This window comes from Canis lupus, chromosome 11 (genome assembly GCF_011100685.1).
Source record: "Canis lupus familiaris isolate Mischka breed German Shepherd chromosome 11, alternate assembly UU_Cfam_GSD_1.0, whole genome shotgun sequence".
NCBI classification, from domain to species: domain Eukaryota; kingdom Metazoa; phylum Chordata; class Mammalia; order Carnivora; family Canidae; genus Canis; species Canis lupus.
In genome coordinates this window covers 60479390-60503123 of record NC_049232.1, presented here as the reverse complement: position 1 = coordinate 60503123, position 23734 = coordinate 60479390, and the positions used below count along the sequence as shown (strand labels likewise).

At 34.7% G+C, this 23734-nt stretch overlaps 1 protein-coding gene across 3 annotated transcripts in view; it reads right to left on the bottom strand.

Moving 5' to 3' along the window:
• Positions 1–23734, bottom strand: part of SMC2 (structural maintenance of chromosomes 2) — a 63422-nt gene that overhangs the window by 8075 nt on the left and 31613 nt on the right. For all 3 annotated transcript variants that reach the window (XM_038552987.1, XM_038552989.1, XM_038552990.1), the window contains exons 16-23: positions 19958–20093; positions 17229–17353; positions 14417–14610; positions 13288–13431; positions 10490–10684; positions 8046–8246; positions 5948–6064; positions 2594–2754 (exon numbers count right to left, since the gene is read on the bottom strand). In XM_038552987.1, the coding sequence (XP_038408915.1) occupies positions 2594–2754; positions 5948–6064; positions 8046–8246; positions 10490–10684; positions 13288–13431; positions 14417–14610; positions 17229–17353; positions 19958–20093 (1273 nt within the window). The remainder of the gene's footprint in view (positions 1–2593; positions 2755–5947; positions 6065–8045; positions 8247–10489; positions 10685–13287; positions 13432–14416; positions 14611–17228; positions 17354–19957; positions 20094–23734) is intronic.

Below are 23734 nucleotides of genomic sequence, written 5' to 3'. Positions count from 1 at the left end.
TTTTTTTTAAATAGAGAAACCAAACTTTCTAGCAAGGGCATGTAAAAAACAGTGCAATAAACAATACTGAAACTGATATTTACCTCTAAAAGGGGAGTGGAGGTTATTCAAGCAACCTAAAATTATTTTTCATTGGCTCTCTCTGTGCCAAATGTTTACAGCACTGAACTTTCTTTCAACTTAACCTTTCAGGAAAAAAAATCTTTCACCAAGAGTTATACTGTGCTGGATATACAGCTAAAATAATGGTATATATCTAGAAATAATTTTGTATCATCTTAATTATGGAAATAATTTTCAGGTCCCAATAAGAAAATAAGCATTCATTTTAGGTTATCTTCAAAACATTTTCTAAGGCTTTGGCAAAAAAAAAAGTTAGATATTGGGATATGAACCATGGAATTCAATTTTAAAAGTCACTGAAAGGTGTCTTATACTGTTAAAATATTTAGGAATTTTATCATAATGAATTATAATCAGGGGATCACTATTATATCATAAAAATGACAAAGGATTTCATAAGGAAAATTAACAGGTCTTGGTGTTTTCTACATACATAAGAGTTCCATGATGGCATCATAGGGCACATGAGAAAAATTTAACTACTAGGACTATATATCCTGCAGGGGAAAAATGCAAAATTAATAACCATCTTTAATTATGTGAATATTCACAATTTTCTCTCAGTAGGTTTTAATTATTTGGTTCTCTACAGCAGGTAAGGATTTAGGCCACATGACCTCCTAAGTGTGCCGATTGAATCACCGTGTTAAGACCGGGAAAGAGGTCCCTGAAGCCTAGAACATGCCATTTCCAACACTATTCATTCCTTTATGTAGATCCAAATTTCCATCTGGTATCATTTTCCTTTTGCCTGAAAACTTCCTTTAACTTTTAAAGTTCTGCTGGGATCAGACTCCTTCAGCTTTTGCTTTTCTGAAAAAAATATTTATATTGACTTCAATTTAAAGAGTATTTCGAATAGACATAGAATTCTTGGTTGACATGTTTTTCTTTTATCACTTTCTAGATGTTGTTGCAGACTTCTGGCTTGCACTGTTTTTGACAGTAAGCCTGAAGTCCTTTTTATCTTTGTTCCTTGGCACATAATATGTCTTTCTACTTTTGGCTGCTTTTAAATTTTTTTTCTAAAATCACTGGCATATAAAATCACAATTTCATATAACATGGCTTTGCTATGTTAGCATATGTGTGTGAAGGAGGGGGATATGTTTATCTTACTTAGGGTCACAGAAACGAAGACTGTGGGTTTACAGAACTCATCAAAGGGAAAATTTGGAGCCATTATTTCAAATATTTTTCTATCTTGCCTTTTCCTTTTTGAAATTCCAAGTACATGTATGTTAGATGGCTTGATATTTTCCCATAGGTCACTGAAGCTCAGTTTTATAGTTTTTTCTCAGTTTAGTTTTAATAGTTTCTATTTGCTGTAATTTCAAATTCATTAATTTTTTTTTTACATTGTCTAACTTGTTAATGTCATGCGGTGAATTTTTTTTTTAGGCATATTTATTCTCTCTAGAAATTCCACTAGATTCCTTTTTCCTTGTAATTTTTGGAAATAACTAACATAATTCTATAACTTCCTTGTCTTCCATTTTTATTCACCTGTCATTTCTGGGTCTGTTTCCATTGGAATACTTTTTTTCTAGGCAATGAGTCACATTTTCTTGATTTCTGTCCAGTATTTTTTAATCAGATGCCAGACATTGTGTTATGTTAGAATCTAAATTGTGGTATCTTTCTTTAAAAGCACTGGACTAAAAAAAAAAAAAAAATAAAGCACCGGGCTTTGTTCTGAGAAACAACTACGTTACAGGAGGATCAACTTGCTCTCTTAAAGATTTGCAATGAACTCTGCTGTGTGTGTAAGGTAGCCTTCACTTTGGGGGCAGTATAGACTGAATGCAAAGATGTTGCTTTCTGGGGCCTCCCAAATTTTAATTTTCTTTAATTTAGTGAGTCCACTAGGCTTTGTGTGGATTCCCCTCCCTACACCTATAATCCAGAAACTTCTCCAATGGAGAAAGCTGGAGTAAACACTGAGCTGAGAACTTTTATTTTATTGCTCATAGGTATCATACTCTTGGGCTATTCATTTCCCAAAGTCTAAAAATAATTACTTTTCATATATCTCATCTAGTTTTCTAGTTGCTTATCCTTATTTCTCCTTTGTTGCCTACTACTTTAAAGGTTTATTTAGTCATTTGAGAGAGAGAACACATGCAAGTGGAGAGAGAATCCCAAGTAGACTCCCTGCTGAGCATGGAGTCCAATGTGAAGTTCAATCCCACGACCCCAAGATTATGACCTAAGCCCAAATCAAGAGTGGGACGCTCAAAAAAAAAAAAAAAAAGAGTGGGATGCTCAATTGAGCTACCCACATGCCCCTGTTGCCTACTATTTTAATCAAATGTTCCAAAAAATAAAAATCTTCAATCTTATATACTAAGCTCCTTAAATTCTACATATAAAGATTACCCACCAATTTTCAATTTTGTTTTGCTTAGATTATGGATTATAATAAAATAAGAGGAATGAGAAATTATAATACTGAAAAGGGATTACTCACCTCTGACCACCACTAAGTTCTGTTAGGTTTTCTTTCCAAGTATTTCCTAAAGCAACCTTGAATTCCAGACCATCCAATACAGTTTGGCCCTCTGGTGGTGCAAGCATAGCATTAGCACCAGGCAAGAGAGTAGAAAAAATAGACCCAAAGTCCTTGTTCACCTGGATTTAAAAAACAAAAAGATAAAAAAAAAAAAAAAAAAAAAAGATATTAAAATATTATAAAAGGCTTTCCAAGAATAGTCAAATATTGGTATGTGTATATTCAATCTAGTAGATACATTTTGTTGTCTCTTACTAACTCAGATATTCACAAATTATGGTCCATGTGATAAATCTGGCCATGCTCATTTGTTTATGTATTGTCTATGGCTGTTAAAACTAAAACAATAGCCTAGTAATTGCAACTATATGGCTTGAAACATCAAAAATACTTACCTGTCCCTTTACAGAAAAAGTTTACTGAGCTCTGCTCTAACTTCTAAGGGGAACTAGAGGCTATACTTCTAACTGTACTCTGAAATTTTGATACTCTTGTAAGCTATATTATAGGAATCTTCAGATTCCAGAATCTTCCTTCAACTATATAATATAGGAGACAGAAGTTGCAGTTGCAAGTGGCAGAAACAAAAAACTCTTGGGTATAAAATGTTCTCTTATAAAACTTGTTTTCTTTTGACTGCTTTGATGGGCCAGTGGTGATCAGCTAACCTTAAAAAGCCTAAGATCACAATGAAGTCTAAGAAAAAAAAAAAAGGCATGAAATCAAACAACCAGATCTGACATTGGATTGTCCTTGTCTGTAGGCTTCTTTTCAGCCAAAGAAGTTGTCAAAAAACAGGAACAGGATTAGACCCCAACAGGAAAGGCTAAAGAAGCTGTTTGGCTTATCCCCATCAAGCCACAGATTACCTAGAGATTTAGGGTCAGTATTCTAATTTTAATTGGGTAATTTTTGTACATACACGTTTGGATCAATGATTTGAGAATTTGGTCATTGGTCTTCAAAAAAATACACAACTAATAATCTTAGAGCATTCAGTAAATTTGAAAGCGTATACACACACAGGCACAAACCCATGAGGATCTGACAGTCATGTTCCTTGAAGAAATCTCCAAATTCAAGCGCAAATAAACAAGAGATCTAGATACCAAGGAATACAGTTTTAAGAGTAACTGCATACATACTGAGTAATACCCTACACAGATTTAATAGATTTTAGTTTTATCTGGGATAGATTTCTGGAGCTAGGTGAGGTTCATCACAATGGAGAGGGCCACTCTCTTTTTTGGGAATGATGAAGATAGCAAAGTATTTATAAACAACTTTGGTTCTTTTTCCGTTCTTTAATTTTTTGTCCAGGTAGGAGTGAGACACTAAACAGGATTAAAACAGTAGACTGCTACTAAACTCTGAACATGACCATGGATTCCATGTGGAAACTCCTCCAAAGAGTAAAAGAGAAACTTAACAGTTAGTGGGTAAAGAAGAAGATAGTCCTATTCAAGATAGGAAATGCATTACCTTCATGGACATATATAAAGGTGAAATGGGACTGAATTTGAAAATCCAACACAGGTAAGAAGGAAACAGAAAAATAACAGAACCAATGCTGAAAATACTCTGGCTTTCTGAATTGAATGTGCTGGAACCCAGAAGTATACAATGCTGATAATAACACTACTTACCTCAATAGGTTATTTTGAGGATTAAATGAGAACATTAATATGAGAATTGTATCTAACATAATAAGCACTGAATAAATCTACCTGCTTTGAGAGAAACTTAGAAATTGGGGGAACATCAATTTAAAGAAGAAATTTGTACTTGCATTAAATGCAGGAACCATGGAGAAAAGTTCTCTAATCCAGTGTTAAATCCACACTTATACAAAGATAATGGGACCCACTTTTTGCACGCCTTTTAAAAAAGCAAACTCCATAGGGAGATGGAACACTGAAAATAAGTCATAGAGTAAGAACAAGGTGACTAAACGGGATAATTGTGCTGCCATTACTGAAAATGAAGTTTTCAGAATTCCAAATAGTTACAGAATTATTTGGAGGCAAAGTACCCAATTAAATCCCAGAGGCATAGGCTTGCTAAAGTACCAAACAGCACAGTAACTATGTTTGAAGTCTTTTGACTGAGAATCTTTTGCTAGGATGATACAGGAAAACTTCCACATAAGAGGCTATGGAATTTATCCTAAAGCAGACAAATTACATGCAGCCTAGGAAGAGAGATAATAGTAAAGAACCTTGAAATCTGCTAAAGTTGTTATGATACAAGACAAAAAAGTACTTGGGATTTTGCTGAATGACAGTCCAGTGAAAGAGAATTCTAGACTTCCTTGCTTACTGCCCAATTTTTTAAGGGCAACAGCAATTAGCAACTGAAAGGCAATCTTAACTTTGGTTCTAACTTAGGAAGAGAATACTGGTAAATCCTTCCTATTACTTTTCCATCTTTGGCTATATGATCTTAGGCTATTTCACCTTTCTAAGCTTTTATTTCTTCATCTATAAAATATGGATGGTTAACTATCAGTTATGGAATTGTTCATTAAAAGTACAAAATGCTTCACTAAAAACCTACAAAATGCATAACTATGAATTTTGAAATGCAATTAATAACTTCTAAGTGAGGAATGCCTGGGTGGCTCAGTGGTTGAGCGTCTGCCTTCGGCTCAGATGGGATCCCAAGGTCCTAAGGACTGAATCCCACATCAAGTTCCCCAGGGAGAAATCGCTTCTCCCTCTGCCTATGTCTCTGCCTCTCTCTCTATGTCACTCATGAATAAATAAGTGGTAGGGAATATGCCAATCTTTAGATAGAGAAATGCTCTGAGAAGGAATATTTGACCTCTCTGAGTCTAGGCAAGAGAAACCAAGGAAGTTAGAACCAACCAAAGGAGTCCTTGGGAGGTGCTTTCCAGTGATCAGAGCTTCCCAATGCAAATCTGAGAATGCTTCTAGCTTCAAGCAGAAGGTGAGTGGGGTATGGCAGATATTGGACAGAATCTAAGGTTTCAGATAAATAGTATTTTGAAGGTAAGAATGAAAAATAAATCTAGAAAGTTAGAAAGTTAGAAATTTAATATAAGTTAGGACCCAGAGAAGTAGACTAAGAGTATGATGAAGGAACACAAACTTATTACCTTTGCAAATCAGTAGTAGGTAAGTCTAAAAGGACAAATGCATTTAAAAGTCAAGGAGGTTTTAATTAAGGTGTGAATGTGTGTCTCATTCAAACACAAATCATTTCAAATTCATCTTAGCGTATAAACCTATTGACAATATTCTTCATACTTGCCTCATAGAGAATAAATGGCAATATTTTTGGTTCAAATACCTTTTGCCAAGCAATATTTAGGGCTTGGTTTTTCTTCTGGTCAAGGTCTTCTATAGTTGCAAGGATTTTGGATTTGTCATTTTCTACAATTCTTTTCTTCTTCATCAGGTCATTATACTAGTAAGATTAAAAAAAAATCATACTTAATTAGAAAAATATAAAATTTTCCTTATATTCTAGAATTCAGTCAGGAATAGAGGTTTAATTTTTATATATAATATACATACTCCTGTTTACCAGAAAGGTATACTGCATTAAGAGTCATGATGTAAACCAAATCATGAAGAAAGTAAATATATCACCTATATGCAAAGTTAAGTTGCTATTATTGAGAATTTATAGGATGAGCTCCTGACGTATTCTGATTCCACTAATACCCCCACCAGAGCTTTCTAGCAGCCAAGGCAAAAAAGAAAATGTCTTATGTAAACTCAAAAGTAGCCCTGGCATGCTTTCTTCTTAAAGTCAGTCTCAGCAGTGACACAAAATTTCAATTCCTCACCATTATATACAAGCCCTACATAATTTGGCCCTTACTTCTCTCTGATTTTTTGGTATCCCACTTCTCCCCAGTCTCCAGCTGTATGGTCTTTTTTCAGTTCCTTGAACATAATAAGCTCATTATAGCCTTACAGCCTCTGCATTCTTCTCTCTTCCTAGAATGCTTTCTCTGTATCTGACATAATTGGTGCCTCAAGTATCATATCTTCAGAGTGGTCTTTCCTGGTTAATGTAGAAACTCACTGATAAAAAAAATTGAGGGAGGCTGCAAAGGGATAATTACACCATGAGTAGCAGCAGAACTTTCTAAAAATCCTCAATTCATTTCTCCTCAAAGCCTCAAAGGAGGTTTCAAATTCTTTAAAAATTCCAGCCAATCCTGCTCATGTCCCCTTGCTGTCTCTCTGCTTTATGACCAAGCTCCTAAGACTTCCTCTCTATAATTTTCTCTTATTCCTTGCATAATTCCATGTAGTTTCTCATGTGGACAGACACAAAATACAACAAAACAAAAGGCCACCTTGCTTATCAACAACAGAGCCTTCCCCCCTCTGGTAAGGAAATGGGAGCTGGCAAATTCTTTTAAAGAAATATTAGACCCAGTTATCATATCTAATAAAAACAAAGAAGTGAATAAATTTCATGATCATATGCAGCTCAAATTCAGACCAGATTTTCTTCCACATATATGGCATATATTGCAAAGCTTTAATGGAGAAATAAAATCCAGCTGGAACATTTTATAGATAGATCACAACATGAACATTATTAGCCTATTTGGCATCTAACATAATATAGATTCTTTGTAGATACTAATGTCAATAACAATTACAAAAAAGACCCATTATAGAAAAATTTCTTAAAAGTAATTGAGCTCATAAGTATTACCACTTTTAAAGAGCTCTCATAATTCTATGATACAAATTCAAACAGAATTTTGCAAATTTAAAGAAGGTATATGGCATAATATAAAACTACTCAGACTGCTATTTCCTATGGAGCTGTCAAGAATATGGATTGCTTTCCCCTGTAGATTTTTCTAGTAACATGGCAGATTTTAAAAGTTTTGTCAGGGTTGGGGAGATGGATAACATTATCAAGTAAGTGAGCATTAAAACAGAAGATGCAGCTGGATTTACAAGTTAATTAATGAGTGGCTATGCATATAACAATATTAGTCATTATTATGTAATGGTTCCAGGACACCCTTGAGTCAAAAGGGAGACAATAGCTATGGAATGAATGGTAAGGAGGCAGATAGCTGAGTACACCTTATTTTTCAAAGCCCTTTCAAGGCAAGTGAAAGAAAGGATAGAAATATGAGGAGGTAACCAGAACAAACTTGTTTTTATGTACACAGAGAATAAGAAAAGGGTACAATATGTTTATGGCAAAGCCAATAGAAAAGTTATTCAAGGTACAAAAGAATATATAAATAACTGATAATGCAAAACAATGTAATAACTGAAAAGAGAGAAAGGGAAAACAGAAAAAAATCCAGTATCAAAGGCATCAAGCAGAAAATTTGCTAATATTTGCTGCAAGGGTCACAGAGAGCCATCAATGCTACTCAGGTGGCCAAAGGAAAAGGGTTTACCCGCTCTTCAGCTTCTGTTAGAACATTCATAGCTCTCATGTTGACATTTCTCCCCAGTTTCTCCTTCATTTCTTGCAATTTCTGAAGTCTCTGTCCAGCTTCTTTTGGGTTGTTGGTTTTAAAATCATAGGCGCTATTAGGTTGCCCAAAAAGGTGTTTCTCTGCATTAATCCAGTCATAGTCTTTCAACATTTTGGAGACCTAGTTACAGAGGATAATAGAAGCATCTATCATTGTTTACAAATGGACATTTAAAAACCAGTTTCTTGGGGTGCCTGGGTGGCTCAGTTGATTAAGCCTCCAGACTCTTGGTTTTTGCTCAAGTCATGATCTCAGGACCCTGAGACTGAGCCCCACTATGGGCTCCAAACTCAGCAGAGAGTCTACTTGAGGATTCTCTCCCTCCCCTTCTGCCCTCCTCCTGCTTGTGCATGCTCTCTCAAATAAATAAATCTTTTTTAAAAAAGTTTCTTAAATATTTAGTAATCTTAAATCAACGACTCCTTCATATAAATGAGGCTCACTGTTAATAGTAAATCTATATTTTTACCTGGAGGATAGGCTCAAAAAAAAGATGTTGTATAGAAAAAATATCTTCCTATTACTTAAGCATTAGGAGAACCAGCCAGCTCAGGCAAGTATAAAGTATATGTGAAACATTTCCATTAGAATAAAATATAAGTCAGATAAGGCTCCTTCAGATTGTATCAAACTCAAGCAATGGCTTCAAAAACAACTTGTGAGGGAACCTCAGGGTGGCTCTTTGGTTGAATGTCTGCCTTTGGCTCAGGTTATGGTCCACGGGTCCGGGGATCATGTGCTGCATCAGGCTCCCTATGGGGAGCCTGCTTCTCTCTCTGCCTCTCATGAATTAAAACAAAACAAAAACACACAAAACTTATGAAAGTTAGGATTCTTATGGGAATATGTAAGGCATAGACTTAGTAAATTTGTGCAAGCCTAATCCTGATGAACTGATTAATTCTGAGAATTATTAGATGAATAAAAAGATGCCCTAAATGTGACTCCATTTTCTTAGCCACTCTTTTGATAAGGCACAGCAGTATACTTTATATAATATAAACAGTTAAAAATTTTAAATTATGGTGCTTAAGGAGACTTTCTCAACTAAAATTGTTTAGGCTGGTGTTTACTGGTAAAATCTAATCCTTGTCAATTTGTTTATCCTTATTAATTCCAGGGGTATGGTCTCTCCTCCAGGCTCTAAAGATGATCACTTCCAGTCAAACTTCCCGCTGATCCATCAGCTCTAGGAAGTGATTCTGGGTACAGGTTACTTAGCCTTATCTCTAGTGCCTTGCCTACCATCTGATACTAGATGGTATTCAATAAGTATTTGATAAACCATATACTTCAAAGAATCCTTGACTTTTTAGCAGTTCTATCTGCAAATCTCCTTTTCACCTCCTTAACTATAAATAAAATCCCCCAGCAATCACCACTACTAGCATTTTCAATTAGCAAAAAACTGTATCTTTTTTTGTTATTTCAGGATGATAACAGTAATATTAACATTGGTAATATTTCAGTGAATCCACTAATATTAGGCTACCAGGCTAAAAGGAAATCAGTAATAAATTAGGATACTAATGATGTGGCTATGAAAAAAAAAAAAAAAACATTTCTTTTAAAACTCAGTAATGAACCTGAACAGGAACACATGGCTCTTTCAGAGGGTGGGGTAACTATTTTGTATACTCTGAGTTTTCTGAAGTTAAATCTCTTCTACTTTCAAGATGCTAACAAAGATTTAAAAGACACCAAACTATTACACACTCCTCAGAAAACATAATGGGTGAGTTACTAAGACTTCATCAGTGCAGCCTCTTAACCAAGCATGAATTTCTGCAAAAGTATATATTCTCTTTAAAGTACTTAAGACATTGTGATACAAAGAAGGAAGAAACTTTTTAAGAGTGACCAAAAAACTGAGATAACTGCAAAAAGATAGCTGGTAGGCAAAACATCAGATTTCAGATGAGGCTGCAAAATTGACTGATTCTCACAAGGACATCCGGAAGCCAATGAAGTCCTTCTTTTAGAATTTGCCTGTATGTGTATTTCTGTGAGTTTCCAATTCATTTTGAAATAAGGTAAACAATATATATTTTTAGTACTGATCTATTAATAGGTCTATGAATATTTGCGGATTAAAAAATGGTCAGTTCCATGAAAAAACACTATTTGGTGAAAACATGTTGGAGATAGGAATAAATACCTGAAATTTAGAAACAAACATTTATCCTATTTGGTGAAAAGGAACATTGCTGAGAAGCCTTCAAAATAGCTGTAAGCCTCAAAATTATGTTACACAGCAGTTCTGCCATTTATACTGAATTCCTCATTGAGCAGTTTACCAGAATATTTCAACAACTCAGAAGCAAAAATCTGATTACGGGTAAAAATAAACAACACAAACGTGCCTTCGAAGCAGCATCTTCAGCTTCCCGTTTATGTTTGCTGATGTTGTGGTCCAATTCCTTAATTTTAAGCTGAGAATCATTGTTTTGTTCCTTATGTACTGCTACTTCGGCATATTTAGCTTTAATTACATTGTCTTGGGCTATTATCACTTCTTTTTGTTTGGTCACCTCTTCTTGAGCTTTATTTACAGACTCCTGAAACAAATAATTCAAAGACAACATATAGCAAGGTGCTGTGGACATATTTTTAGTTTATTAAAAGATCATCTAACAAACTTTTGGGCAAGATAGAAATATGTTTAGAGGCAGATGGTCACCTAACCCTCTATATTTTACATCCCCATTAAAATGACTAATTTATATATAGGAGAAAACTTGTTTTACTACTAGAAAAAAGATGGGATGCAGTATTCATGCTGGAAGTGACAAAGTTTCTGCTGGGTACAGTTTAGTTGGGATCAACTTGCAGGGATTATAGGAATCTGACTTTTGAGGTCTCAAAAGGTGGCATTTTTTAGTAGTTAAGAAGAAGACAATATGACAGATCCCCAAATATCATTTATCAAGAGTTTGCAGGTTGGTGCTTTCTACTCTTCCCTTTTATAGATATAAGCTATTTTTACCAGTGACAATGGAAGGTCATAATGTTTGGTTCTAGCACAGGGGTCAAAAGAGAAAAAGAAAAGAGAAACTTTTTTGAACAAATAGATCTGTGACACAAAGAAAAAGTTTCTTGCTTTGACTTTTATTATCCTCCTACTTCCCAAGGCTGAAGCTACTCATTCAATCCTCAAAGTGGTAATTAAAACTGCAATTCAGTCTATCAACAACCCCCTGCTCCACAAACCCCTTTCGTTCATCCTAGATCTTAAATCACATTAAATGTTTAAACCAAAAAAACCAGTTCAACTCATGTTTGGGTACAGGGAAAACCTAAGTAGGACAATCTGCTACAAGCCTCTGAGGAAGAGAAAGGTAAAAGGGTGGTTCTTTGTGATGAAAAGCACAAGTAAGGGCAGCCCCGGTGGCGCAGCGGTTTAGTGCCGCCTGCAGCCCAGGGCGTGATCCTGGAGACCCTGGATCGAGTCCCATGTCAGGCTGTCTGCAAGGAGCCTGCTTCTCCCTCTGCCTATGTCTCTGCCTCTCTCTCTCTCTCTCTCTCTGCATCTCTATGAATAAATTAATAAAATCTTAAAAAAAAAAAAAAAGTGTAGCAGTTTTTTAGGCATGCTCATTACAAAATGATCATTTTGAGCAACAAAGAACACTTAATGTTATGGTTAGGTTATTGAATGTGCTCAAAGTGCTTTAATTTCCTAAAATGTTTAATCTGTGTCATTAGAGATCTTCTGAGGAAGGAAAATAAATCAGGGCATTCATATAAAAACCTAAAGATATTTTAGCTTTTTGAAACATTTGAAGAACAAGAAAAGAAAGTGAAAATAGTTTGGTGATATTAACCAGAGGGAAAAATAACAGATACAGGCCTATTAACTAACACCATATCTAAAAAAAAAAAAAAAAACATGTTTATGAAGATTTTCTCATGCTTACAGGTTAAAAATTGCATTGCAATTTTGACTATTTTAATCTTTTTTATAATAATAGGAAATTGTCACTAAGGTTGAGCAGAAATGAAATTTTAGTTTTGTCTAATTATTTAGTAGGCAGTTTCTTTTCTTAGCCTCTGGGGAGTGTCCTTTGCTATTCTTATCAAAGAGAGGAAACAATTTAGAATGAAGAGCCTGAAAGAACCACCTTTAAGAACGAAGTGATCCATTCTATACTTTTCCATAAAGAAAAATGGAAATATGTATATGTTCGGACTTTGATTTCATTTAGATTGAGAAAGGAGTAGCTTATTTTCACATTTATCTTTATCTTTAGAAACATGTTATCGAATTTTTAAAAAATTCTCCAACATGAGATCCATGAAAGACAGCATAAAATATGGAAAATATTTCATATGAAATAAAAAATATAAGATTAAGACATATTAAATAAAATATCTTTAACAACTAAAATTTACTTTGGAGACAAAATAGAAACTGAACAAATCTAGAAAATCTAATCATCACAAAACAGAACTGAGAAGCATTTTTTCAAAAAAAGTAGTTAAAAATGTTATTCTATTGATTTGACAATGTGTTAAAAACAAAACTTGGGTGCCTGAATGGCTCAGTCGGTTAAGTGTCTGCCTTCAGCTCAGGTCATGATCCCAGGGTCCTGGGATCGAGTTGCACTTTGGGCTTCCCACTCAGTGGGGAGTTTGCTTCTCCCTCTCTCTCTGCCCCTCCTCCCCCTGCTTGTGCTCACTCTCTCTCAAATAAATAAAATATTAAAAAAAAAAACAAAAAACTTGAATTAAGTCATCAAAAGAATTAAGAGCAAGCGCAATGGGGCTGTTTTCCAGATTTGTTCCTTCCATCGGAGGAGTACTTCTCAGTCCTATGGGTCATAATGGCTATTCCCTGTATCTGCTGTTCCTTTATCATTTTGCATTCTCTTTTCTCTTTAGTGATCAATCCCACATCATTCCAAATTCCTACTGTAGTGAATTTTTAATTTAAACTTTGCCTGCTCGAATTACTGTATAATTTGTCTTCAGAGTAGAGCCAGACTAAAACAATTAGTATTATAATTTCAGGACTCTTTCTGGATCACAGTAATCACTGTTTTGGCTCTCATCAAGACAAGAATCAAGAGAGCAAGACCTCTTGGAGTCAAACATCTTCTAGCCAACATTTCATAAGTAGATTCACATTTGCTATTTATCCAATATAGTAAGTAAACGTTACCTTATTTTTAGCCACCTCTACTGCCATTGCTTCAATCTGTACTTCATAGGATTTGATAGCTTCATTTACAGCTTCAAGCTGTTGTTTATAGGATGTGTGCTCTCTCTTGAGCTCTTCCAGCTCCAGGGTGATAGCTTCAACTTCCTAGAAAAAAACATTATCTACACATTCAACAGGCTATTAACTACTGAAAAATGAATACATATATCTCAGCAAAATTAGTAAGATTCTCATGCAAGTAAGACCCACAGCTTCATTATTCAACTACCAGAACACATGTAAGTGGTTTCCCCTAAAAGAGAAAGGAAATTTATTTTCCTACACTTAAAAAAAAAAAAAATCACATATAGTTTAAATAACTTAGCATAAGCTATTTCCTTTATCCGTTTATTCCTAGAGAAAAATATAGAATTCTACATAAGAGATAAACTAGCAGAGGAAAAATGCTTTTTAAAAACATAATTATGCAATGTCAAAAAAAAAACTAGTTTCTCAATTTTCTTCTTTCCCATTAAACCTTTTAGTTCATTAGAAAATACTTTGTGCAAGCATTTAATGACAGAATATGAAGAAAAATAGATTTAAATAAAATTGTATAGAAAAGTGATTCAGAGCTGTCTTTAAAATAGACAGAAAAGGCTAGGTTCAAATTCCAACTTTGGCACTATCCAAAGGGTAAAATCAGATATCACCAGTTTACAACTGAATGGCACTTTATAAATGTGACATGCTTTGTCCTGTATCAATTTTCACAGCATCCATTCACCAAATGGATGATCACCAAATAGAAATGTCAAAACTCAAGCTGACATGACACAGCTCTACTACATAATAGAAGCTTTGGTCTACTCTTGCGCAAAGCATTTACAATAAGGTAATTTTGCTCGCTCTTTAAAATTAGCAAGACTATGCAACCCATCCTTATAATTATGACCCTCCATTACAAGGTTTTCAGCAAAATGTTTTAATTTGACTTAGAAGATACATAATTTATCTCCTAAAGAAGCATAGTGTGCTTTAGATACTGTGTGAATACTGATGAGTAAGGCCATCAAATATGCTCTACCATCTTCAGCTTTGTATTGATGATAAAAAGTTGGTTTCCACTTCAAGAAAGGTTATTTATTACCTGTTGTTTTTCTTTCATTTTCTTACTAGAAGCATCTGCTTTTGTTTTGGCAAAATCCAGTTTTTTCTGAGCATCCTTCAGTTCTCGGTCTCTCTCAGCCTCTGCATTTTTCATTTTATTCTCCAGTACCTCATATTTTTCTTCTGCTTTTTTCTGAATTTCTTTGGTGTTTTTTAAGGTCTCCTCACTTTCCTCTGTATCATAAAGCAGGCAAATGTGACTAAATGAGTTCCTCCAACAATTAGCAGTTATAGGTAATGGTTTATAAATGTCTTATTAAATTCACCTTTTAATAGAAGAAATGGTCTGAAAAATTGGAAGCTAAAATTTTAAAAAATTAACTGTTCCAACCTTATCCTAGAAATGTTATATTGAAACACAGATCCTACCTAAGAGCCTACTTGAATTATCTACAGATCCGTGAAGAAAGTACTTCCAAGCATATGAAATCTGAGTAACATAAACTTTACTTGTAACTTATTTAAAAGATCACAAGCCATCCTTTTAGTGTACCTTTAAGATGCTTCCTAAACCAGAATCAACAGTATAACTATGGTATTTTTCCTTTTACTTAGTTGCCAAAAAGATTACAGTTAATTTCATAAATAAGCTTATGTTGTATTCTTTGCTTATTTATGCCTTTTCTTAAGGTAGAGAATATGTGAAAACATGTCTAGGATGAAGCATAGAAAAAATAGCTCTAATTTATAAGGAAAAAAAATAAAAGCAAGATCAAAATGAGCACATTACTATTACAACTGCTATACACTGTTTTAGAATGTAGATACAACTATAACCCTGGAGATCATGGCTATACAATGTCCTATACTGCTTTTCAGTGTATAATATTACTGTAAGAAATCAAAGAAAAAAATTTAAAAATACAAATGAAAATGGAAATAGGATATAAAACTTAATGGGATGCAGCAAAGCAGTTCTAAGAGCAAAGTTTATAGTGATAACTGCCTACGTCAAGAAATAAGAAAAATCTCAATCTACCACCTTACACGTAAAGGAACTAAAAACAAGCAAAAAACAAAAGCTCAAGGTTAAAAGGAAGGAGGAAAAGTAAAATGAAAGAAACCAAAAAATAATAGAAAAGATCAATGAAAGTAAAAGCTAGTTCTTAGAAAGATGGAACTGACCAACTTTAAGCTAGTCTAAGTATAAGAAAGGACTCAAAATCAGAAAAACAAGGGAGACATTATAACTGACACCACAGAAATACAAAGGATCCCAAGAGACTATTATGAATAATTATATGTCAACAAATAGAATAACCCAGAAGAAACAGATTAATTCCTAGAAACCTACTGCCTACAAAGACTGAATCATGAGAAACAGAAAATCTGAACAGACCAATTACTAGTAAGGAGACTGAATCAGTAATCAAAAACCTCTTAAACTGGAGTCCCGGACCAGAGGACTTTACTGGTGAATTCTATCAAACATTCAAAGATTTAATACCTATCCTCAAAGTCTTTCAAAAAACAGAAGAGGAGGGCACTCTGAAACTCCTAAGGCCAGCATTACCCTGGTATCAAAACCAGACAAGGACACCAGAGGGGGGGAAAAAAAATTACAGCCTAATAACCCTGATGAACACAGACCCAAAAATCTTTAGCAAATATTAGTAACCTGAATTAAATTATACATTTGAAGGATAATATACTACGATCAAGTGGATTTATCCCAAGGATGAAAGGCTAGTTTAACTTCTGCAATCAATGTGTTATAACACATTAAACCAAATGAAGAATAAAGAGCATGTTTTCGATAGATACAGGAAAAGCATTAGACCAATTTCAACAACGATTTATAATAAAACTCAACAAAGTAGGTATAAATGAAATGTATCTCAACATAAAAGGCCATACAAGACAAGCCCACACTAACATCACACTCAACACTGAGAAGCTGAAAGTTTATCCTCTAAGATCAGAAACTAGACAAGGATGACTCTTGCCATTTTTACTCAACATAGTACTAGAAGTCCTAGTCAGAGCAATGAGGAGAAAAAAAGAAACCAAACAAACGCATCCACAGAAGAAAGGAGTTAAACTATCTCTATTTGCAGATAACCCTAAAGATGCTACTAAAAAACTGTCAGAACTAAGAGACAAATTCAATGAATTTGTAGTAAGGTATAAAATCAATGTACAAAAATCTGTTGCACTTCTATATACTAATAATGAACTATCAGAGAAATTAAGAAAACAATCTTATTTATAATTGCATCAAAAAGAGTAAATTAAAAAAGAAAAAAAAGTAAATACCTAGGAATAAATTTAACCAAGGAGGTAGAAAGATCTGTACACGGAAAACTATAAAGCACTGATAAAAGAAATTGAAGACACAAATAACTGGAAAGATATGCCATGCTCATGGATTGGGAGAATATTATTAAAATGTCCATACTACCCGAAGCAATCTGCAGATTTGTTGAAATCCTTACCAAAATTCTAATGGCATTTTTTTTCAGAAATAAAACAATCCTAAAATCTGTATGGAACCATAAAAGACCCTGAATAGCCAAAGCTATCTTGAGATAGAATAACAAAGGTGAGGAAATCATACTCCTTGATTTAAACTATAATACAAAGCTAATGTAATCAACACCATATGGGATTGGTATTAAAAACAGACCACATCGATCAATGGAACAAAAGAGAGCCCAGAAATAAACCCATGTGCATACAGTCAATTTATGATAATATAATAATTAAAATATTTAGGGTGATCAAATAGATATAAGATCTAAAATATATAAAGTTAACAGAAATAGATTAAACAGAGAATGTTTTTATCTTACCAATGGTTTTTTTAAGAGCATCTAATTCTTCTTGTTGCTTATGATATGAACTTTGCTGGAGCTTGGTTTGTAATAAATCTGCCTCTTCAGTTTTCATTTCCCACTGCTGTTTTAGTTGGCGATACCTTAGAAAAAGAGAAGATTACAATAAATGATTATAACTTTCCTGATATTTGAGATACGCACTTAAACTATATATAAACTAATATAAACTCACAATATAAACAACATAAGATGCCACTGGTTACAAGAAGAGCTTTGATGACATGTTTTTGAAGCATCAAATTCAAGTCTGATTTGGTCACTTAAGGTAAATGACTCTAAATGACCAATACTGGTAATAACTATAGAAATACTCTTAATTTTAGAAAACACTAAAAATAACCTTGGAATAAATAGGTTTCCTTAAAAAGGGTCTCTCCTACTGATTTGTATCAAGAAGAAAGAGTCCACAGTAGCTCCTTACCAAAAAAATACATTAAAATGTAACAACCACACAAAACTTCAGAAATCTGGTTATCAGTTTCCATTTTCAAGTTATTAGCAAAGTTCCCTATATTTTATAATGAGACAATAGTTTAAAAAGGCACAGTGCTGAACTTAAACATTATAGCACACTCTTCTTGCAAATCCTGTAATTCTAGCCCATTTCTAGCTGCTGAAAATTCTTTCTTTGGAAAATATTTGTCTAATTCAGCAGTAGTGAAATTTCCAGTTGGCACCAGAAATTCATGAGGTCTGAGTAAAAAAGGAAGGAAGCAACTTATATAACATAAATACTACCTAAGTATTTTTGCCTAAGAATGCTTGACAGCAATTAAAACCATAATTCTCAAGCCATTTCTCAGTTCATTTAAAAATGTGGGGTGTAGGGGATCCCTGGGTGGCTCAGCAGTTTAGCACCTGCCTTCAGCCCAGGGTGTGATCCCAGAGTCCCAGGATCGAGTCCCACATCGGGCTCCCTACATGGAGCCTGCTTCTCTGACTCTGTCTCTCATGAATAAATAAATTAAATCTTAAAAAATAAAAATAAAAAAATAAAAATGTGGGATGTAGAAACTTGAAAAAAGATATAAGCTTTTTTCTTAATATGGTCCATGAAAGAAGGGCTTTCTACTCTCATTTTTTTTTTTTTTTTTTTTAAAGTAGGCTCCACACCCTGCATGGAGCCTAACATGGGGCTTGAACTCACAACTCTGAGATCAAGACCTGGGCTGAAATCAAGAGTGAGACACTTTACTTACTGAGGCATCTCTCATATTTTTAAAAATCTATTTTCTAAAAAAAAAAAAAAAAAAAAAAAAATCTATTTTCTTTCCTTCACTTCAATGCCATAATCAGCCTACAAGACAATTCTGCAAAATAACTTTATTCAGTGGTATTGGATCATTTAACAGTTCTAAGTCAAGTGCAACTACAAATTCATTGCCTTGCCAAAGCTTCCACAGATCTCAGAAATGTTCTTCCCATCTTTTTCACAGAGAAAAAAGTTCATTCACTTTTTGGTAATTTATGTTAATGAAAGTAAAAGTAGGCTCTACATGTATATGTTTGAAAGTGGACATCTTGATACAATTTCTATCTTGGAATGGCCACTTTGATTATGACCCATCTCTTTCCACATATATAATATTCTAAAAAGTCTTGGCACCATTCCAACTTTTGATAATTTCAGAAGATAAATGCTAATAATTTATATATATTGAAGTTTATCTATGTACAGATTTTAACCTTTATTCAGTATTATGAATTCTGAATAAAATGTTTGATTTTAATTTTAACTCTGTTCCCATTTGTCATCTTCAGACTGGAAAAAATTAGAAACTTTCAAATAATGTACTTTTTAAAGTTTGTGACATTTTCCCCCTTAGAACTTAGCATTACCTAACATATGTTTTACCAATTTAACTTTTTTATTGCATTTTCTCAGATTTCATATATATATATACACACACACACACACAAGAAGAAGGAAGAGATTTATCGGTTTGGGTCACTGCTGTATTCCTGCTCCTAGAAGAATACTTGGCACATAGGAGACACTCAGTAGTAAATAACATTAACTGACAAAAAGAGGTTATATTAAATAGCATGATCCCAATTTCAAAAAATAAAAATATGTATTTACCCATATCATACACAAACAGAAGTAATGTTGAGAGGTACACATATATATCTATATCCACATCCATTGAGAAGAAACACTCTTAAGTGTCTGACTCTTAATTTTAGAAATAGTTTAACAGTGAATTCCTGACATGAACTCCTGTACTTCCTCAGCAGGCAACCCAGCAGTCTTTAATATTTATAGGACAGCCATATGCTGCTAATGTTGACATCTGATTGATGCTACATTATATATCATTTCAAATCAGAGACTTTAGTATCCTCTGGTATCAACCTCCAGAGTATCTATGGATTTCCCTACCAATTCCAGGAGAAAGCTAACAGTATATCTTAACAGGGAAAGAAAAATATTTGGCTGATTTTTTTTCCTTCCTTGTTTAATTAGCTTTCCCTATTTTCTTATAACAGAGACCTTATATTTATCAGAAAAAAGTAAGTAACTGATAAGTTATCAACTCACAATTTATTCAGATAATACCAAGGATATTATGAGAAAAGTCAGAAATTATATTCTTTAGATAAAATTCTTTCATTTTTCTACCATACAAATCGTTGACCAAAAAGAAACTTAAAAATACAACTTAATCTGACAGAAATCTTACTTTTCAGCTGTGTTTTTAAGACCTGCTAATTCCTCATCTAGACTCTGTAGCTCATTCTCCTTGATTCTCAGCTCATCTTGAACATTTTTCAGCTCTTGAAACTTGGTTAAAATAGAAGCTGCCTGGGATCGAGCACCTGATAAAAGCAAATTTTAAGAGGACTTAGACATTGGGTTACTACATATTTAGACAATAAATAACTTTCAAAGAATTATACTTGAAAAGGTTCAATAGTAAATCTTATATAGTTAGCTTATAAAGATACAGAGTTCATTTTATCATTGGAATCTTAGGACATACATAGTCGATAAGAAAATACTTCTAAGCAGATGTGAATTGTTTACTCAAAATAATCACTGCTCCTTCTGGGCCCATCCCTCTCAGGGCCATTTTCCTCTCCGATATCAACTTAGCCATGTGATTTGCTCTGGCCAGTGAAATGGAAAATGTGCCTCTTTTGAAAGTAAGCTTGAAAAAGCAGCACATAATTCACCATTTGTTTTCCCTCTCCCATTAGAAAAGCAGGTTCAAAGTAGGAGCTATTTTCCCTTCAGCCTGGGTTCCAGAATGAGAATAACATTGAACAGACATAAATGACCTACAGCTAAAGTAGTCTTACTTACGGTAGGTACTTTTTAGAAGCCATTGAGATTCGGGTGCTATTTGTTACTGCATCATAACCTGGCCTAAATTTTGATATAGCAGAGGAAGCAGGAAAAATTGATTTCACTTTATAAGCAATTGTAATTGTGTGACAAAAGATTGAGTTATACTGGCAAGAAAACTCTAGGTTTGATGGGAGAATACAAAGATCAAGTAGCAATGGTATTATGAGCACTTTGGTAATAGGATACAGGGATGTGTATTTGCCATCTCTAAAGAAGGAACTTCAAGAACATCCAAATCAATGAAATCTAAAAAGTGTCTTCTATCTTACATATTTAAAAATATCTGATCTCTCTTTATCCTCCAATTACAGATACTAATCCTCTTATTGTATATACTGGGGAATTTGATACTTGCTGATGGAATTCATTTTGTTAGCTATTGTTTTCTTGGCCTAGAAAAAGATTCATTCATGTGATATCTCAACAGGCATTATATATACAGTCTCTTGGTTTGGTTAAAAACACAAACTGTGAAAACAGATAACCTGAATTCAAATCCCGGGCTTTGCCATTTACCCACAAGTTATTAAACTACTCTGTACGTTAGTTTCTACAACGGTATACTGCAGATGATAACAATATACCTATTATACAGTTGCTAAATGATGAAAGGAGTTCATTATTTAAAGCCCTAAAAATAGGTTATCATAAAATGACAGAAATATTCTATATCTGCATTGCCCAGTTACCCGTTAACTACTTGTGGTCACAGAATCCTTGAAATATGACTAGTACAATCGAGTAAATTATTTTTTTAACTCTAATTATCTTAATTAAATGTAAAGAGCCACATATGGCTACTGTACTTGACAGCACAGTCTTATAATGTTGCCTGATACACAGGGAGTACTATTTAGTGTTTGTTAGTACTTGATCACTCAACATGAGATCTGGAAACTCAATGTGGCAAATACTAGAACAAGATGATGATGATCATTATCTTATCTCAAGGGCAGATGTAATTTGTCTTACTTTTGCCAAATACAGTGGCATGTACACAATTTAGAACTCAACATTTCTCAAGCAAGGGTAAAGTAAAAATACTGAATTAAAAAAAAATTTTCCAGTGGCTAGAATATCGTAATAGGGCAAAATGCAAGAGAAAAAAAAAACAAAAACAAAAAGCAGGAACAGATTACTTGAGAAGAGTAAATAAAGCAACAGAATTGATTACTATAGTATGAACTCCTTGAGAGCTATAACATAATTTCTCAGTTATTATTAAATAGCTGTGATACAGTAGGCATTCAAAAAGAAAATCGAATCCTTAAGTTAGGAATAAACTCTGGATTAAGTCATTCCAAACCCACAATTTCCCATTTTGAAAAACAAAAAGTCTCATCCAACTTTACCACACAGATTTTGAGGACAAAATGATATAAACTAAAACCTACCTCTGAGATTTTCGGGGAAGATGGAAGCAGAATAAGAGGACCCTAGACTCACCTCATACCATGAATACAACTGGATAACTATCAAATCATCCAAAATACTCCAGAAATCAACCTGAAGACTGGTGGAACAAACGCCACAAGTAAAGGCAGAAAAGAAACCATGTCTAAGAAGGTAGGAAGTGCGGAGATGTGGTTAGGGAGAGAAATGGCTACCATGGTGGGGTGGGAGCTATGGCCAGAGACTAGTACCTGGGGGAGGCCACATGGGTGAGGCCACACAGGAGACAAATCCCCATAGCAACTGGCTTTGAATATAAGAAATGGTGAAAAGGGACTATAAGGGAAAGTAAAGAAACTTAGTAGGGAAAAAAATGAGAGAGGAAGACAAACCATGAAGAGACTCCTAACTGGGAAAAACAAAGAGTTGGCAGAAGAGGAGGTGGCTAGGGGAATGGGGTAACTAGGTGACGGGTACTAAGGAGGGCACATGATGAGATGAACCCTGGGTGTTATACTATATGTTGGCAAATTGAATTTAAATATTAAAAAAAAAAAGTGAGAGGGGCCAAATTTCATGAGTTGTGGCAATGAGCAGAGCTTAAAATCTAGTTTTAAAGGTCAATGTGCTTGGCTCTGGAAGAGCCCCAAGGGTATTGGAGCTGCTCTTTGGACAGACAGCAGGGTAAACAGCCTAAACAAACAACATGGTAACACCTTTCTGAAGAGTGCCTGGAGCACACAGTGGGGAAGCAGTGAGCTCATCTGGAAGCAAGTCCCAGAAAGGCAGCATTCATGGAGAGATCTCCCCTTAGAACAAAGGAACAAGCACACCCATCCCTCACCCACCCCTCGTATAAACACAGAGCCATGTATGGGAACCAACCCAGCAGACATTTGCGACCTAAGATGCTTATACTGAACTCCATCTCCCATGCTCAAGTGGATTCCCCCTTCCCAGTCAGGCTTGCCTCAGTCCCAGAACAGCAGGCTCCCACCCCCAGAAGACCAGTCCAAAGCCTTGGCAAGACCATGTCTCCTGGCCTTGGAATTTTACAGGGCCTCAGTTCCACTGGCAATAGGTATCTTTTCACAAGCAGACCAGAGCACACCTAGTTAGTGCTCCACATTCAGGCCAGAGACTAAACACTGCCCACAATAGGCAAAGAGAGCCTCTGTAGACGACTGGCCTAAAGGATAAAGAGGCCAGGACACAACAGAAGAGCACACGCAAGAGTGGAGTGGAGTGGAGTGATACACTGAAAGTGAATGAGAAAAAGATGCAGCCAAGAATACTCTATCCAGCAAGACTATCATTCAGAATAAAAGGAGAAAGGAGGTTTCCCACAGAAACAAAAATTAAAGGAGTTCATGACCACTAAACCAGATCTACAAGAAACTGGAAAGACCGAAAGTGACAGTATGAAGGTAGGAAACACAAAAGTAATAAAAATGAATATCTCTGTAAAAAAAAAAAAATCAGTCAAGGAATTTACAAAACATAAGGATGTAAAATATCCAAATACCTAAATGTGGGGAGGAGAGCAGTAAAATTGGGTTCAAACTTAAGCAAACTGTTTCCTAATATAGACTGCTATATGCAGAAGATATTACATACAGGGACACCTGGGTGGCTCAGCAGTTGAGCGTCTGCCTTTGGCTCAGGGGATGATCCCAGAGTCCCAGGATCAAGTCCCACTTCAGGCTCCCTGCATGGA